At 43.0% G+C, this 19315-nt stretch overlaps 1 protein-coding gene and 1 non-coding gene across 3 annotated transcripts in view; both read right to left on the bottom strand.

The window, feature by feature from the left end:
• Window positions 1–19315, bottom strand: part of LOC129684904 (calcium-binding mitochondrial carrier protein SCaMC-1) — a 35734-nt gene extending 16419 nt beyond the window's left edge. The window contains exons 1-3 of one of the 2 annotated variants that reach the window (XM_055618162.1): window positions 19039–19315; window positions 6360–6486; window positions 2213–2300 (exon numbers count right to left, since the gene is read on the bottom strand). In XM_055618162.1, coding sequence (XP_055474137.1) covers window positions 2213–2300; window positions 6360–6486; window positions 19039–19221 — 398 coding nt within the window. In that variant the 5' untranslated portion in view covers window positions 19222–19315. The remainder of the gene's footprint in view (window positions 1–2212; window positions 2301–6359; window positions 6487–19038) is intronic. The other variant, XM_055618161.1, reaches the window with a different exon arrangement.
• Window positions 16292–16423, bottom strand: LOC129684939 (small nucleolar RNA SNORA69). The gene has a single exon (XR_008721420.1). It is a non-coding gene; the product is annotated as a small nucleolar RNA SNORA69 (small nucleolar RNA).

Here is a 19315-nt window from a genome sequence, read left to right as displayed (position 1 = left end):
AGGAAGGAAGGAAGGAAGGAAGGAAGGAAGGAAGGAAGGAAGGAAGGGAAAGAAAGATTGAGAACAAACCTAACCAAGAAAGTGAAAAATCTCCTTAACAAAAACTTTATATGTAAATTGCTGAAGAAAGAACTGGACGCAGACACTAAAAGATAGAAAGAGCTTGTATAAATTAATATTATACAAATCACCATATTACTAGAAATAATTCATTTAATTCCCAAGTAAAATTCTAATACCATTCCTCACAGAACTTGAACAATCTTAAAATCCATATAAAAGCTCAGAAGACCCCGAATAGCTAAACCAACTCTGAGCGAAAGGAATAATGCTGAAGGTGCCATCATAAACTGATTTTAAATTATGCTACAAGGCCACAGCAACAGCAGCAGCATAGTGCTAACACAAAAACAGATACTTAGAGATCAGAAAGGAGAGGAGAACCTCCCCTATCAGTGGACTTGGGGAGTGGCATGCATGCAGAAAGGGGAGGGAGGGTGGGATCAGGAGGGGAGGAGGGAGGGGCTTATGGGGGGATACAAAATGAATAAAGTATAATTGATAAAATAAAAAAACAGATACTTAGATCAAGAAAATAGAACAAAGTACCCCAAAATAAGCCCGCTGCATCCCAGACACCTCATTCTTCTCAAAAAGTAGCCTCTTCAACAAAATAAATAAATGACAAAGAAAAAAAATTGTAATTAAACACCAAATAAAAACCCCACAAATAATCTAATCAATAAGTGGCCAAATGAGTGGACAGTTCTCAAGAGAAGATGTACAAATGGGCAATAAATATATGGAAAATGTTCAACAATCTAGACATCAGAGAAATGAAACTGAAAATCCCTTTGACATACCACCTTACCCTCCCCACTCCCCAACCCCCACTCTCCCACTCCTCCACCTCCCCACCCCCCCTTCCACCTCCCAACCCCTGTTTAAAATGCAGTGGGTGAAGGAGGGAAAGGATGCTTTACAGGACTGATGAGAACGTAAACTAGTGCAGCCACTATGGAAATCAGTATTGAGAATGCTAAAAATAGATAAATAAATTAACTAACTAACTAACTAACTAACTAACTAACTAACTAACTAACTAACTAACTAAAAATAGAACTGGCCTCTGATTCTACTATCCCACTTCAGGGAATGTACACCAAGGATTCTAAGTCAGCACACCTCAGACGTAATTTCTCCTCCATGTTTATTGCTGCACTACTCATAATAGCCAATACATAGAGTCAGCCTAGATGTCCATAGACAGATGAAGGGCTGGGCACACACACACACACACGCACACACGCACGCACGCACGCATGCACATACACCAGAGAATTGAGCACTATAAAGAAGAAAGAAATTATGTCATCTGCAGGGAAATAGATGGAAATGGAGGTGATCATGATAAGAAATAAGGCAGGCTCAGAATAACAAATATTACACATTTTCTCTTATGCATTCCATGTTTTTTTTCTCATGCAGAATCGGGTGTTTTTAAAAATGTAAATAGAGAAGCTACTAGTTGGGTGAAGGTGGCCAGCAGAAGAGAAATGGAATAGGAGAGTATAGTGGAGAGGTGAACACGACTGGGGTTCATTATAGGAAAATAGTATACTGAACCTCATTTCCTTAGAGAGTTAACAAAACAAGGAAGAAACCAAACTGATTTAAAAGGTAATAGCCAGGGGCTGGAGAGATAGTTCAGAGATGAAAAGTTCCAAGTACTCTTCCATAGAACCTGGATTTGGGTTCCAACACACACATGGTGGCTCACAACCATCTGTAACTCCAGTTCCCAGGGACCTGACACCCCTTCTGTGCTCCAGAGGTGCCAGGCATGTGAGTGATACACAGACATATACACACACAAAACACCCTACACATAAAACAAAATAAGTGTTTAAAGTAACACCGAAACCTTTAGCTCCTATCTCTAGACTTAGGACTTCCTGCTGTCCCAACGCCCCTGAGGCCTTGCTACAACCACCTAGCCCAGGTTGGGCCTCCCTCTCCCATCCCTGCACTGTAGAAAACAGGTGTTCACACAGACATAAAAAGGCAACAGAGGAAGGAGAGACAGCAGGCCAGTATAATCAGTATGCTAGATGTAGAGGGGTATTTCAAAGTGTCACTTAGAAACCAGCATCCAAGACAAGATACTAAAGGAAAAGTCAAAAGTGGTCTGTCTGGCTGATGGAGGGCTTACCTTTGAAGAATCAACTCTGCTTGTTTTTCAGAAATGTATAGGCCCAGCATCTGGAGAGACTGGACAATTTCGGAAGGCTCAATTTTCCCTTCAAGCAATGAAAACAGAGTAAGGTCAGACCCAGAATCTGAGAACATTTCTGAATTTAAGGTGAAACTAAGTATTCACGTAAGCCAGCGATTTGCTTAAATACATGTTGTGGCATCAGTACTTAAATTGTTCACAGACACTTTACACAAATATTCACATATCATTTCATTCAGTAATCATAAAGCCTAGCAGATAAACAGTGATATTCCCAACAGGAGGCCAAACGCTCCCATGGCCTTGCTAAGCGATAAGAATGACAAGCACCAGGAGAACTGCTCATTTAAAAGTGATCATATCCACATTTAATAAAGGGGCATTTGACTACGCATGGAGTCACATCTGACCAAGTGAACAAGAGCAAGAAACCAAGAAACTGACCCAAAGAGAATAGAATCCTCTGAGAAACCTGAAAGTGAAAAATAGACAATAAGGATGGAAACACAATGGAAGAGAGAGAAAAAATAATACAAGGAAAATCTGAACATTGTGGATGGAACAAATCAGGACAAAGGGAAGGAGAGAAAACAGAACACACCCCACAAACACAAGCGCCCCTGCTCTGCCCTCAGGTGGCTCAGTACTCAGGAGGATCCTGACAGGCAAACAGGGCTGTGTTGCCACAGTGGTGTGGACAGCAAGCTTTCTGCTGTTGTTGTCTGAAGCGGGGAGGGGGACACCACACAAAGGACAGGGGGAAGGGAAGACATCCTCTGAAAGAGGAGCCTGAGTTGTGGACAGGCTGGTGTGAGGATCCACCCAGAGATAGAGGGATAGCAGGGAATGTGGGGATGGAGGGGTGACGCACTTGGATCCCTCCCAGCAGTCGCCTGCTCAGTACTTTTTTCTCTAAAGTTACTGCAGACTCTGAATTAGCAACTGTAAAGGCACTGGTCCTGCAGGGAATTCTGGTCCTGGCTCCTTCCAGCCTCTGCTGCATTTCCATCAGCTGACCTATCATCTTGTGTTTCTGCTCAGGCACCTCACAATTGTGCGTTGTTGATTCACTGACCTTGACCTCCTGACAAAAGTTTTCTAAGGAATCTACATTTCTGTGCAGCACACACTGAGGCTTTCTCCGACTTGCCAATACCAGAACTATGTGTGGGAAATGGCCAATAAGGTAAAATTATCCACCAAAAGATGTACAAACACACGAGATGCACAAAACAAAATAGATCATGAAAAAGACAACTGCTTACAGTCTGAGAGCTAAAATAAAGCGGAATGCCACCTTATGTTTTAAGAATAAAGAACGCCACCTTATCCTTACTGTATCTTAACTAGGAATGTCTACATTCAGCGAGTCAAAATTTTTACTCTTCTGTGCATGGTCATGAGTAACTGAAATATGGGATTAGTTCTAAGGTTAAATTTTTAGCAAATTAGTAATATTCACCAGTGCATAGTCCACGAATGATGAGAAAATAAGCTATAAATGTTTCAGTTAAGGAACTCTGATGAAAATATGACCCAATAATGGTAAGTTGTTTCAAAATAATATATGAAGTTGAGAGATCAAAAGATTAAAAATCAGCAGTTATTATTCATATTTAAGGCCTGAACTAGCTGGGTGGAGAAGTCCAGGAATGCCCTGAGAACTGCCTTACTGCATTCTTTCCCCACCCACTAGAGATACAGTTGCTAGGAAACTGGCCCATCCCCCTAGTGAGGGACACCAGATCATTAATGGTCTGGGGACCTTCCTATAGCCAGTCAATTCAAAATGTAGCATTTTGACCAATAAATGCTTCCCAGGCAGGAATCGCCCCTGCCTTGGGCATGTTGGGAGGGACCAGAATCTTTAAATCACCCAACTAACCTGAGCTTGGGGCTCTCAGCTCTCACCACTTCGGTGGGGGGGGCGGGGGGGGCGGTGTGAGCCCAAGCTGCAGCTTGTAATTTATAATAAAAAGAACCTCATGTATTTACAGCAGAGTCTGTTTATTCCTGGTCTTTGGGGGTTCATGAACTGGGCAGAACACAGTAATAAGTGAAGGGGAACCTGTCTACAGTTACTAGAAATGGACTGTTAACACTTCCTGTGGTTTGCTTACAGTTTCCTGGAGTTTCCTTACAGTTTCCTACAACGTGCACAGCGTCTATTGGATGGCTGAGCACCTGTCACGCAACAGGTGGTCTTGAGATTGCCTCAGCTCCCAGCTATTAACTGGACACAGACAACATTGTCTCTGCAGCTGAACTGTAGAGGGTCCAGGCTGGGCTGAAGGTTTGCATGGAGGAAGGAAAGTTAACTTTAAAACCTGGATCTGGCCTGAGACTTGGATTTAGGCTAGACTTGAGGGCACATAACATGAGGCTTATTGGAGTTATTTTGCAACTCCACCTCACCACACACTCAGCAGTTTGCTGTCATGAATCATCAACAAAACCATCCCAAAGGTTGAAGGAATTTGATTTTAAGTTAGTGTTCAGTCTAAATCGGTAGCCAGTACACTGTAACTTTCAACTCAAATAAGGCCTGTTGACTTCCTTTCTAAATAAAGTTTTATTCACACAGGGCCATACAATTTGCCTGCATACCGTCTTTGGCTGAAATACAGCCACAACTCAGGCTACAGAGCCCACATACCAATATTTCTATCTGGATTTTTACAGATAGAAAAAGTTTGCAAACCAACCTTTGAAAAGGACGATATATATATTTTTTTAATCCATTGATCCACTTCTTTCTTGAATAACAAGTCTGTGAATGAGTGACCCTGACCACGCATTAAGTCAGGAAACATTTAGAGCTGCATTATAATCTTTATCAATTCATTCTCCCTCTCTGTGGCTGCCTCTGGGCATGGGATCCAGTGCTTTTTCCTACACGGCTACTGCTGGTTTTCTACATATTTAACTGGAATTCTATTCCCAAGCTACTTCTTTAAACAGAGAAAAATGCCATTCCAGCCAAAATGGACACTCGTGTTGCACTGTTCTCATTTTAAGGATCAGAGACTACCTTTTCTATTCAAAAAGGTTATCAGTGTAAGATATGAATATTTTTGATTTTTAAAATATATAATAATCATTCCCATACATAAAAAATAACCTCTTACTGGAAGGTAATTAAACAAAGGTAAAATAATAATTTTTTTAAACTGCAACTGTAAATGTGATCAGCATAATCTCAATAGTTAACACTTTATGACAATTTTTAATTCAGTAAACAAAGCTATCTATAGTTTCTTCACTAAAACTACAGACTCTTAAGGTTCCATGCCTCAGTGGTTAAGAGCATTTAGTGCTTTCACAGAGGGCCCAAGTTTGTTTCCCAGGATTAATGTTGGGCAGCTCAGACCCACCTCTAATCCCCGCTCCACGGGGTCTTATGCCCTTTCACAGTCTCTGTAGACACTTGTTCTCATGTGCACTTAACCCTACACACACACACATACACACACACACTCTCACACACACATACACACACACTCTCACACACACATACACACACACACATACACACACACTCTCACACACACATACACACACTCTCACATGCACACATACACACACATGCACATACACACAAAAAAAAACCTAAAAGACGATAAAATCTTAAAAAAATAAATGAAAATGGGGCTGGAGCGATGGCTCTGTGGTTAAGAGCACCGGCTGCTCTTCTAGAGGACCTGGGTTCAACTCCCAGCACCCACATGGCGGCTCACACCTGTCTGTAACTATGGTTCCAGGGGATCTGACACCTTCACAGACATATATGCAGGCAAACACAGGTGCACCAATGCACAAGAAGAAAAAAAAAAAAAAAAAAAGAGGGTTTGCTGGCCCATGTCTGTAATCCCAGCACTGAGGAGCTAGAAAGAGGGCGATCAGAAGATCTTCTTCAGCAATGCACCAAGTAAGAGCCATCCTGGGCAAAAAGAGACCCTCTGAAACAATAAAATAAAATTATAATTCCAAAAAAAGGATAAGTGAATAGAACTATGAACTCACAATCACACTGATAAAATACGCAGTAAATACAAACAGCAATCATGTGGAAGGTTAACTGTATCATCTTAGACTTTTCCTAAGAACTGGTAAGAGGACACACCGTCATTATTCTTGTCCAAACTTGTAAATGCTAACTTCATTTTCTTCTCATGGTCTTTCAGGTATTTCATAAATTCTTCAAAATCCAGCTTCCCGTCTTTGTTGATATCACCAGTAGTGAAAATTTTCTACAGGAAAAAAAAAGAAGAAGAATTAGAAATACTTATTGTTAGCACGGGCTCAAGTACTGCACTACTTGTGTGTAGACTTGAAGCAGACTGGCTGCTTTTTTTTTCAGACTAAAATACTAGTTTGGGCCAGGTGTGTCACTAGCCATTCTGGCATAGTTCTGCAACCTTTCTTGTGGTTAAGTAAAGATTCGCAGTTCCACAAGCAGTAGATGGCGCCAATTTAACTCTTACACAGAGGCTAAGGTTTCTCCTTTTGGTTGTTTTATAATTCGCTTTATGGAAATAAAAACCAAAAACACGGGTCATGTCTTGTAAGCTTGCTGTCACCTTCATCTGTGTTATGATACAGACCCAAAGATGGGCAGAGTTCAGGAAGCTTTGTGGTGGAAAAGGGGGAGGTTTGGCATGTGAAGGGGTGGGCACAGGCTGGCTGGCCAGGAACAGAGAATTTAATATGATTGTACGGGGAGGCATAGCTGCCTTCAGTTAATCCAAGATTGAAAATGGAAGCAAAAACTAGCAGTGCCAGTGTGAACATAAGGAGTCTTAACTAATCAAGTCCCAGCCATTCGAGGAGGGGATTTTTACAGAAGCTAGCGTTTAACTTCCTAGATTGTCACTAGAGGCATCAACTGTCCTCCTCCAAGCCTGTAACTTTTAAGGACCAGGTTTCCTGGCTGTAGGTGCTGAGTCAATGTCTATTTTTATTGATGGTCTGGCCATTATCTGTTTATATATTCAGTCCCTCCTACTTACAGCAGAATAATCACTTAAAACTTATCATTTTTACAATAAAAAGGTACCTTTTGTACTTCACACTATAAATTTCTATTTAAAAAAATTCATTAAATTCTTAGTCCATATGAATGAAATTTATGCTACAGACATGAGAACTCACACACGTAAACTGCTTAGGAGATGTAACCTTTACAAGAGAAAAAGCCCAAGGGTTCTTTTAAAATAGAATTCTCCATGTGGCTGGTGCAGAGCCCTGGTGAATGGTTCCCCTTTCATTTTGATAATTAGGCCCTCATCCATAATGACTGGATGTGCAAAGCCTCATACCTTTTGCCAAAAAGATTTGCAAGAAAATAGAAATGTTGAATAAGAGTAAGTGGTTTTCAAAGGACTTAAACTGTTACGGCAAAATCCAGGATTCCTTCTGCAAGGCTAACTGGCATCAAATAAAAAAATACGCATCATAATTTGAAAGAAAAGGGACCAGGGCCCCCTGCTCCATGTGGAAGATTTCCAGCTCTTGAAGTTGCCACCTTTAAGACGCACCTCTAAGGCGTGCCACCCACACTTCGAAGCAGACCGCTGGCTGAGTACCCAGTCATTAGAAGGAACACTCTTGGGAAACACTTCTCCCAACCATAGCTTAGACAAAGAAACCACAATGCATTGCTTGGCTTATGGAATGGCTTTAAAGACATCTGGTCAACAAACAAATGGAAGCTTAAAATAAAGACTCCAAAAATTTACACAGCTAAGAGGATGAGGGTGACTCTTAACTAACGGTAGCCTCTTAGAGGCAGAAACAATCATTCCCAACTACGTCTGAGCCCCCAAACATGTGTGAGGTAAATATTCCGGCTCTCTAAACCCCAGGCATATCTTGGGCTCAGAGGCTGTGGCGGTTTGAAGAAGAATGACCCCATAGGCTCATACCTTTGAATGCTTGCTCCATACTGTTTGAGAAGGATTAGGAGATGAACTCTCTTGGAGGTGTGTCACTGATGGTGGGCTTTGAGGTTTCAAAAGCTCATGCAACTTCCAAGACACAAAACTGTAGCCAACGGCAATGTTGGCTACAACACTGGAAGTCGGAAATTTTATTACAGCCAGAAAGAAAACTGAGAAATAGTCTCGAGGATATTAGCTGTGAGGATGACCTTGAACTTTGATAATCCTCCTGCCTTCTAATCCTCCTGCACCACCACAAAGGCTTATGTGGTTTTGGTGATTGAATCAAGAACTCTACTGATGAGCTACATCCCGAACCCCTGGATTATTCCCAAAAAAACAAAAGCGATACTAAACCAGCAGCAACTGAAAGTGCCCAGGTCAAGTTTGGGAGCATGCAAAATTGGCTTCATTGTGCTTCCGGGGACCTCTCTAGGGGTCATAGCTCTGACATCAACCTGAGCTTCATGAAGCCCACCTACTTATCCTCCAGAGAGTGAGTGACCCCTAAATTCTCCAGGCCTTCCATATATTTAAAGTCCACAGTTGCATCTTCATTGTAGTACAGATAAGAAAGAAGGTCTTCATGGAGGGAATCCATCTGCAGTATCTCCTGTGGCCAGGTAACCCACCCTGTGGCCCTCTGAGTCCCCCAGGGGCAGAAGTCTCTGGGAGGACACAAAGATGCCTGCCTGCAGTGAGGGAGAGGGGCCAAAGGCAAAGCACCTCCAGGGGATACCACACCCAAAGGAGAGCACGCTCATCTACCCGTTTTGGGAATGCAGGGGACACGTGCAGAGCCATAAGAACCAGCGGCTACTCAGGCATAAGGGTTCTGTCCTCAAGTCATCAGGCAGGAGGTCCTGCTTCCACACAGGCTCAACAGGCCCCAAGACAGAGCCAGCCACACCCCACTCTCCGGCCCTCCCGCCAGAAACTTCCAGACACCAATTGTCTAAAAAGGAGTTTTGGGTTTTGTCTTCGTTTGTTTTGTCTTTGTATCTGTGGGTTTTTTTTTTTAATCCTCACCCTCCAGAGCTACTAGGCGCCCTGAACCCCTTTATTCGTATATCTGTGGCCCCTCATCCTGCTCCAGCAAAATATAGAAGTGCAGTTTCACAGCAAAACTCCCCGCTTTTTCATAACTTATTTTTCAAACTGGACACTTTTAAAAGTGAAAAGAGCAAAGTTGAATATCGTTCAGTGAGATGGCACACACCTAACACTTGAGGGTCAGGTAGAAGGATCCTGAGTGATAGCCCGACCTGAGCTAAAGCAGAATAAGACCTTCGCTCAAAAATAAATGAATAAATACACATTTTGATTGGATACTAAAATTCAAAATAAATTTTAATTCTGCCATTCCCTCTTAGTTCTGGCTCTACCCCTGTCATCACACTGAGTGCTAAGGGCAGGACAAAAGCCATCACCTATCCTAGGCAGTCTCCATCAGCCATAGGTACTGCTGCACCCCGTGAACAGACACTTTTCCCCAGAGCTGTTGAGAGGGGGAGGCCATGTAAGGCTGAATCTCAAAACACTCGGTGGCCCGATGGTGAGTATCCCACAGGAGAGGACTTTATTTTGATTTAGATGTTCTTATTTTGTGTGTACGAGTGCTTTGCCTGCACATGTGTGTGTATTTCATCCGTGCTGGTGATGGAGGAGACCAGGAAAAGGCATCAGCTCCCCTGGAACTGGTGTTACACATGGTTGTGGTCCATGGTGGTCTGAGGAACAGGGGCCAGCGCTTTGTCATTATTCTTTTTCCATAAATTTTCTAATCTTTTCCACATTTCATTGTATTCTGCTCTGCCCTCACCTATTTCTCCTTTGGCACCTTCTTTCTGGCTTTTTGTTTTGTTTTTAGATCAAAGGTTATACTATTGATTTTTAAAAGATAGTCCCCATATGTGGGTGTTATCTGAAATACTCTGAGGAAAATAATAGTCACAGGACACTGGAGATGGAGGACAGGATCTGAAATTTGATGTTTTGACATGGGGGTCATGAGGGACATAACACAGTGCTGACAAAGGGAGAGTCAAGGGATTTAGAAGCAAGCTGTCTGCTGGTGTTTAGGGTTAGAAGAACGAAACAGCACCACATCCTCTATTTCCAGAATCTGGACTTACAAATAAAGCAATGAAAAACCAGGTAAAAAGCTGAGCATGGTGTCTCACTTCTGTAATCCCAGCCCCGGAACAACAGAAACGGGAGGATCCTGGGGTCTCGCTGCCTGGCCAGTCTAGCTTGCTGATGAGCTCCAGGTTCAGTGAGAGCCCTGTCTCAAGAGATAAAATGATGGGCAACAGAGGAGGCTAGCTGTGGCCTCCACATACATGCGCAGAAGTGTGCACACATGCACACACACTAAAATGGTGATGTAATATGTACTAAATGGCAACTCTCGTGGGGACTCAATATCAGGAAGAGTTCAATGGGGTAAACTGATCTCAGAGATCATCTAGATCTTGTATTCTACAATTTTTCATTTTTTTCTATAAAAAGTAACATTATATATTTTCATAATCACAGATGGAATAGAATCAAGTGTAAAAGCAGCAGTTTAGTAATGTTTGTTGCTTTGCTTTGACTTTTTCAGGGTTTTGCTCTATTGAGATAATTATAATTTCTCTTTAAACTATGGAGATGTTGAATTAATATTTCCCCCTTTTGTTGTGGTGAGGATCTAGCCCAAGCCTTCATGCACACACACACACAGACGCACACACACAGTGCAAATGTTGGCCTATTGAGCTTCACCTCTAGGCTCCATTAATATTGAAACTGTCTGAAACTTTATAATAGAAATACATTTTCAGACATCACGGCTGGGAGATTGGGGTGTAAGAAAAACAACCGACATCAAATATTCTAAAATATACAAAATCAGTATCTTTTGTGTTTCCTTCCAGGTTATATCTTCTAGAGTCTAATGTAACCTTTTCTTCGTGGAATTAAAATTCCTGAAAGAGGAAAGCAAACAAAAAGGGAGAGTCCTATATAAGTCTAATATGGCCTTCTCATGGGAGAGCATCCTGAGCCTGTCAGTTCCTTTCCCAAATTCCCAGCAGCCCGTGTCCCCCGACTCCACCACAGTAAGGATGTTTACCTCTTTTTTTATTTTTCTGCCTCAGATTCCTCACATTTCCTGGTAAATTACTATGATCATTTTATGAAGCATCCCCTCTCTTGTACCCTCACCAACTCATAGTTATTTATTTATAATCATTTTTTTAGTTATTACACGTAGAGATAGTAAGTGTCCATAAAGCAATGTTCCGTAAGATGCTACTTAAGCTCTCTTGTCCACTCAAGAGTCCAAAAATCTTACCTTGTAAATAGTAAAGTAGAACTGACTGGTTGGATTATGAAAATAGCAAAAGGATTTGCTGGCAGAAGTTGAATGAAGTTCACTGTGAAATATGGATTATTGTCTATCATACATTAGCTAGTTATGGTATATTTTGGACTATGGAGTCAGTTAGACCAGGGTTTAAGTGTTTTTACCAGTTACTACGTTCAGAGTCTTAGTCAAGTTATTTAATTCCTAGAAGCTTCAAATCCAAAGTGAAAATGATTAGAAAAATCTCTCAAAATCATGCAAAGATTTCTATTTAGCTGATGTTCTTGAATGGTGTAAGACAATGTTTATTAAGCTGGAGATGCAGCAGTAAACAAGGCCAAGAAAGCCAACCACTGTGTCCCTGAAACTACTCCTGTATATCAGTTGGTGAAAACATAAAAATCAACAAGCAAACAATGAACGGGGCAATTTCAGGGCAAAAATGAAAAGTGACATCTGACAAAATGCTTGTATGTTATAACATGACACTATCAACCTTGCAGCCTAGTCTTCCCTATCAATCCTGAAAAACACTCTCGGTTGCCTTTGCTCATTATCTTCGTCATGACTCTGGCCTTTTCTGTGTGGTCACATGGGCACCTCCTCTAGAGGTGGTGCTCCTCCCAACTGTGTCAGGTGTGGCTGCATTCTCTCAGTACACAAAGGAGGCCTGTTCCCATCCCTCTTCTGTGGGGCTGCGGAGATAGCTTAGCAGTTAAGAGCTCTTGTTGCTTTTGTAGGAGCCCCGGGTCCACACTCTAATAGCCCTGAGTCCTAGGAGAACTTACATGCATTTTCTCTCTTAACTTTGTAGTAAAGGGCTCAAGAAACATCGTGGAAGCAGAGGCGCAAAGAACATAAGTGCTGGAGGTGGCACGAACGCCGAGAAATGCCATCCTCCAGACATGGCATGAACTCATAGCAGCTGTGGTCACCTACATAAGGCCTGTGTACTATCAAGCCAGTTAAACGTGCGTGCATCGAGTGGGAAGTGTTTCTGACACTTCAGCCCTAGCTGAGGAGCTTTTGACAGCTGCTGAGGGAGGCAAGAGTCACTTTTCTTTAGGGGGTGACCACTGGAAGGTTGCCAATGCCAGTGAATGACCCCACAACCATTCACACATGGGCTGCATTTGTTAATTAATTAAACAAGAAGGACTGGAAGCTGTGAGGGAAATATCTTGGGGAGGAGACTAAGGCTCGTTCAAGAGAGGGAGTAGAGGCGGTTATGATTGAAATGTACTGTCATGATGCATGAAATTTTCAAAGAACAAATTTTAAAAAGAGCAAACAGAAGTCACAGTATCAAAAAAAAAATGTAGGATGGCAATTTTGTATCTGGCTGGCTCTTAATTTTTGTCTCAGGATTGCCTGCCATAAAGTTTTTTCTCTTCCCCCCAGTAATTTGATCAGCTACAGGCCCTCTGCGCCTGTTTTCAACACTCTACTTGGATGTTTGTTGTATCCAAAATGTTAAGACACTGGAGGCTGAAGCATGGGACAGCACATGAAGGTGCTTGCCACCAATCTTAACTACCTGAGCTCAGTCCGCAGACAGAGAACGGACTCCTACACTGTCCTGTCCTGCACTCCCCACGTGTGCACCACGATACACAGAAATGTGCACATATAATAACTACATTAAGAAATAGCTTAAAATCTAAAAAAAAAAAAAAAAATTAAATAGACATTTCCTCTCTTCCGTGTGCCAAATATATTCTAAAAAGTTTGGAAATACGAGGAAGAGGTAAAATTAGGTGAAAATCTAGAGAGATTTCCCCTCAAGGTAAATATCTGTCTTAGGGGCAAACCATTAGCTTGGAACTTGGAGTCATCCATAGTTCTTACCTATGTACGCTCAAACAGAGCATCTCCTCGGTCCTTGGCAATATACCAATGCTTGATCGTGCCTTGGTCAATATCTCTTGTCTGAGTCATCAAACTGAAGAATTTTATTGGCTCCAGTTTTCCAGATACAATGATGGACTTTGTGTGCCAATTTGATTAGTATAAAAAGGATGCCCGGGTAACCAATACAAACATTTCTGGGTGTAACTCTGGAAGAGATTAGCAATCGTATGTGTGGAGATATATGCCGGTCCACTGAACAGAAAAAAGTAAAAATGTAAAGAAGGCAAGGCGGGACAGAGGAATTTATCTTTCAGGATGGGAACATTTATCAAAACTGGTATCCCCTAAATGGATAGAATTGGAAATGCACAGACTGTCTGTCACTCAGCAGAGAATGCAATGAAAACCAAGTTTGTTCAAAGAAACATACAACTCAACTGATAACATGCAATCCTCAGACTTCATAATGTTCATTTCTCAAAATGTATTCTATGATAATGAAAACGTTATACATACACACAATGGAATACTGTAAGGGGAAATGAGGTCATGGAGTTTGCAAGTACCCAGATGGAAGTAGAAACAATCATACTGGATGAGGCAACACAGACCCAGAGAGACAAGCATCCATGTTTTCTCTCATTGGGGGCTCCTACTTCCAGACCTTCAGATGTGAGTATACAACCTGGAGTGGCGACAGAAGCTAGGAGAGTAAACAGGATCACTGCCAGGATAGGGGTATTGGGGAGTGATAGAGAGAGGATTATCAGGGCACTAGTGATCTGGTGGAGGAAGTGAAAGGGAGCTCTTTAGGGAGCGGGAGGGAGGCTAATACAGAAGGAAGAGGGAAGAGGGTAAAGTAACAGTAAAGGTCTGAAAAAGCCATAAGGAATCATACCATTAACTTTTTACCTAAAAAATAACTTTAATGCATGTAATTCTATATTGAAATATGCACTTATAGTTTTAGTGAACTTTTCTCACCTGGAATGAAAAGTCTCCCTCCAAGAACCAAAGACCACCTAAGCAGACATGAGAGGACTCTTTTGAGTTTTTGGCCAATGCTGTCCAAAGACTCCTAAAATATACAGCCTATTGCTACGGCCCTTGGTTACCTCCAGGGGGTGGAAGGTAAGTCCCTATTGTTGACGATGCCATTTGCTCCAGAAACAGAGCCCAGAGGCCCCTGAGCTGGAACTGACCTGAAAACCTACTCTCTGAGGACATTTCGTTGTACCAGAAGATTCACACAGCCTGCAAAAGATGGAAGAACCCAATCTAGCTGTACCACCTATGACACAGTAATAATCAGCATGGCACAATAACCCTAAGGGTGCGGTAGTGGCACACTTTGGTGGTAACCAACAACTCCCTAATTGAATTTAAAGCCTGGGACAGGAAACCTGGCTAACTACCCAGTATGGTGAAGTCACGGATACTGGAGGAGAATCCACAACCACTAATTTACTAAACCAGCATACTCCCTAGCAACAATCTAAACATCCACCCTTACACCTACATAGGTACAGGATTCACTCCTCACCAAGGAAACTTCTCTTTGCAAGGCAAAGGCTATTAGAGAAGGCCACAAACAACCAAAATTCAGAGTTGTGGAGCCCAGTCCCAATGGATACATTTACGACACACTCCCACACCTAAGGTTCAGGGAATCTTGAAGAAGAGGGGGGGAAAAAGAGTCTATGAGCCAGAGGATCGAGGAGTTTGCTGTGAGACTGTGTCTCTTAGCAATGTCAGAGACAATATCCATAAAGTCTCACCATCTCATCCATAAGGTCAAAATGGCTGTCCAGATCTGAGCTGAACAAGGATAACACCAACAGTCATGCCAGACTGGATGCGGGAAAGCCCATGAGGCCTCAGCACTGCACAGGGAACTACAAGCAAGTAAAGAATGTTGAATGTGGGAAAGACTGTCTTCCCCAGGGAAGAGCACACAATTAGCTGTCCAATACCAAATGGTCAGTCCTAGAAACATACAAGTAGCATACAGACTGAGCAGGTTATATTTCAGCATGCATACATATGTGTGTGTGTTTGTGTGTGTGTGTGTGTGTGTGTGCAATAACAATGAAGAAAGTGGCCTTGAATTTGGAGGAGTGTATATGAGGGAGAAAAGGGAAGGGAAAAATATTGTAATTACATTAGTAGCTCAGGAAGTTTTTTAAAATGTACCTTATGAAGATAACTGGAACAAAATGAAACAATAAAAATAAAAGCAAAGGGATTCTAAAGTAATTTTATTTGACACAATCAATAAGCTAAGTGGCAATCAGGATACTGACAATAATATACCGTTATAAACATGAAGTGGTTTGTATCACACAATCATTAAAGATGCTGCAGAGCAGTAATTAACAACCACTTTGATCTCAAGATCCTTTTAGAATCTTGAAAATTACTGAGAACTCCATAAAGTTTTTTTTTTTTTTTCAAAGGTTCTACATTTTATTACTGGACAAACTCCACCCCCAATTTAGACAAGACCAAGTGTCCAGGTTAAAAATGTAAAACTCCATCTGGTAGGATTGACCGATAGTCACGGGACCCAGATGATGTCATAGGACCCGGTTGATAAGGACCATGGCTCAGTGTAAACCTTCAGTCTTGCCACTGTGTGAATTCTTGCAAATTCACACAGTGATCCAGCTTGGTTCTCCTCCGGTGTCTTCTCTTGGAGTTGTACATCAAAGCAGGAGAAAGCACCTCCAAAACTGCACATAATAAAGTAGCTTGCAAGCGGGCGCAGTGGGGCACGCCTATAATCCCAACACTCAGGCAGGCAGATCTCTGTGAGTTCGAGGCTAGCCTGGTCTACAAGAGCAAGTCCAGGACAGCCAGGACTACACAGAGTAACCATGTCTCAAAAAACCAACAAAGCTTGCCAACCAGTCTCTGAACTGTCCATGTCAAGGTGTCATGATTTTACCACAGAAAGGCAAAATCAGAAACAGTCAGCATGGCTTTTCTCTCAGCAGGATAATGGCAGTACTCCCACAGAGAGGAAGCACTGTAATTGCAACCTGCTTTTCCATAAAGTTTTCGTGTGGTGTGGGAAGAGTGGGATTATTTCCCTTCACAGCTGACTGATATCCTCCGGCCTCCAGCCACGGTACCTTTGATACACTGCAAAGCCATCCTTTCCCAGCGCTGCTCCGAGCAGTGCCTGGAGTTTGTGGGGCGCTCAAGCTGGGCCACTTCTCCCCACCACAAGCGCCTCCTTGTCAATACCATTTGGCTAATTCCCTAGACTTTCTAGGAAGTGCTCTCTTGTATGAAGCTCTTCCTTTTCAAACCGCACTCCTCCATGAATCATGAATGAGGTTGAAAAGCTGGGGCCTGGTTGCTAAGGATCTCTGAGTGTTTGAGCACAAAACAACCAGAGCAGCCATGTTCCAGGCACAGCTGGAAGGAGCCTTGGGAAGTGATGGGAAGGAAAGTCTTTCTAGTATGTGTCCGGGGATGGTGGAACTCACTGCAGATGTGAGGAGAAATGGCCTTCAGTGGAAACATAGTCAGGTGACATATGTCCAGAGCACAGGTAATCTGGTGTAAAGTTGGCCCATGGCCAAGGCATTCCTCTGCCATATCACATACCACATGTTTATCCCAGCCTGTTTTTGGCTAAGTTGTCCTACTTATGATGGAAACAGAAACACTAAGACTCAGGCCTACAGGTCAACTCAGAGGGTAAAGACACTTGCCACCTAGGCCCGAGCTCCATCTTGGAGTTCAGATGGTAAAAGGAGAGAAGTGACTCTGTGAGCTGTCCTCTGACTGTCACACAGGTGATTAAATAAGTAATACGACTCGTAAACTCTAACAATAGTGACAGGTGAGGTAAGAGAGTCACCCACAACAGTACTCGGTCAGCTCACCTCTGGAAGGTGGTCTCAAATGACATACCACAGAGGAGGTGACAATTAGCTAAAAAATAGTAATTTCCCTTGGCTACAAAAACAGTGTACATTCATTCACTTTCCTAAACTGAAATACTACAAAGGTTGTGAAGAAAAATATAGAAAATCTCTTATCACTGAGGAATAAACATTGGTAACCTTCTAAGAAAGAATGTGTTAATGCTGGAAATAGTTGACCATGCCAGGCACAAACACCAGTAGTGACAATACACATTCAAACAGAATATAACTTATGTATGTGCAAAATATGCAATTTATTAGCGATAATCATGAGCTGCCGTGTTCTCTGATGTTTATATACATATAGTTTTTACATAATTTATATGTAACATTTTTTTTTAATTAAAGACTTTTCCCCCTGAACCTGAGTTGCTTAGGGGGCTGTTGTTATTGTGGGGTTGGGGGGGGGGGGGTCTTGAGGTTTTGTTTCTTCTGTTTGTTTCAGTTCACTCCAATCTGACTTAGATGAGGGGAGGACAGAGCCCAAGCTGACCTGTAACTTGTGGCAATCCTCCTGCCTCAGCTTCCAGAGTTCTTGAACTATAGGCATGCACCAGACGTTGTGTCTACTTTATTCATATTTTCAAAGAACTAAAATGTATTGGGAATTTTAAAGCATGCTTAAGATGAGACAAGAGTCAAAGAAATCAAGTCAGTGATTAGAAACACCTGGAAGAGAACAATAAAAACAACCCCCAACATGCCTGTGAGATGCAACCACAGGGACGACCAAAGAGATGCTATCACTCAAAATTACCAAGACAGGCCTTTGATTCAAGAGACGGGAGGAAATGAGTCAACCCAGAGCAAGTACAACAGACACACTCAGCCAAAGATACCAAACTTGGTTCTTTCAGGAAGTGTATTAAATAGGCAAAGCTATGGCCAGAGTGAAGGCGAAAGAACAGGGAGCAGAAATGAAAAAAGGACTCTGCATGCAGACACAGAAGTTCTGTAAAGTTATATATAATAATGCCTTGGGCAAAATGGGTAGGTTACAAATAAATAAATAAATAGATAAAATTGTAACTTACTAAGGAGACACAGTAAAGTGAAACAGGCCTCTATTAATGACACCGAACGACTGAAAGAGGAGTTTTAAAAATAGGTACAGAGCAGTTGGTATCCCCCGCAGTAACTCAAGCATGTTCAAGCCTGTGTCATCTTGTACTGCAGCGGGCTGGACAAGTTCCAGATCCAGTGTCCCCACCCTGCCAAGGGGCCTGGATGTCGCTGGCACAATTTACATGACTCAGAGAAAGTACAATTGCTTTGCAACAGGTCAACAATTCAAATCAATGTGTGTACTCAGGGCACTAACTTAGAATGTCATAAAAACGGAATGTGGCCTTTCTACCTCAACCAGGAGCTGGGAGCGGCGGGTTTTACCCCGTTTTGAAATAATAAACTCTAGTTGTTGTTAACAACGCTGCTTCAAGGAGACACAAAGTGTCTCTTTCACTCAACCTGGGACTCACTGAACTCTGACAACAGGACAACCAGGCGAAGTTTGCCAAGAACCAAGAACCAGAGATGCTCTCACAAAGAGCTGACAGTTTTGGAAAAATACCCGCCGCCTTCCAGCTCCAACTCTCTGGAGTAGTTCAGCGGGCTGGCAGGCATAGTTCCGCCTCCTTCTGGCCTGGCCTCAGGCCGCCCACTTCCCGGGACCTGGCTGTATCCTCAGGGTGCCTGCAGCCGCCCCAACACCCCGCAGCGACCCACCTCCTCGGCGTCCTGGCCCAGTGGGATGCCCAGGCTCCGCAGCCCCTCCTGCAGCTCTCTGATGTCCACCACGCCGTCCCCATTGCGGTCCAGCGCCCGGAAGAGCGTCTCGTAGCGTGTGGGCGGCTCCGCGTCGTGGCAGGCGGCCGTGGGCAGCGCGGAGGCCCGCAGCCAGCGCAGCATGGTCCCTGGGAAGTCACCGGGGGCTGCGGGCTGGCGGGGCGCGATCGCGGCGGCGAGGCCTGGCGGGGTGGGGCGGCGGCCGCGGAGCCTCGGG

This window comes from Psammomys obesus, unplaced genomic scaffold (assembly GCF_907164565.1).
Source record: "Psammomys obesus unplaced genomic scaffold, mPsaObe1.curated_primary_1811, whole genome shotgun sequence".
NCBI classification, from domain to species: domain Eukaryota; kingdom Metazoa; phylum Chordata; class Mammalia; order Rodentia; family Muridae; genus Psammomys; species Psammomys obesus.
Note: the sequence above shows the minus strand (reverse complement) of the source record. Positions and strands in the feature narration are given on the sequence as shown.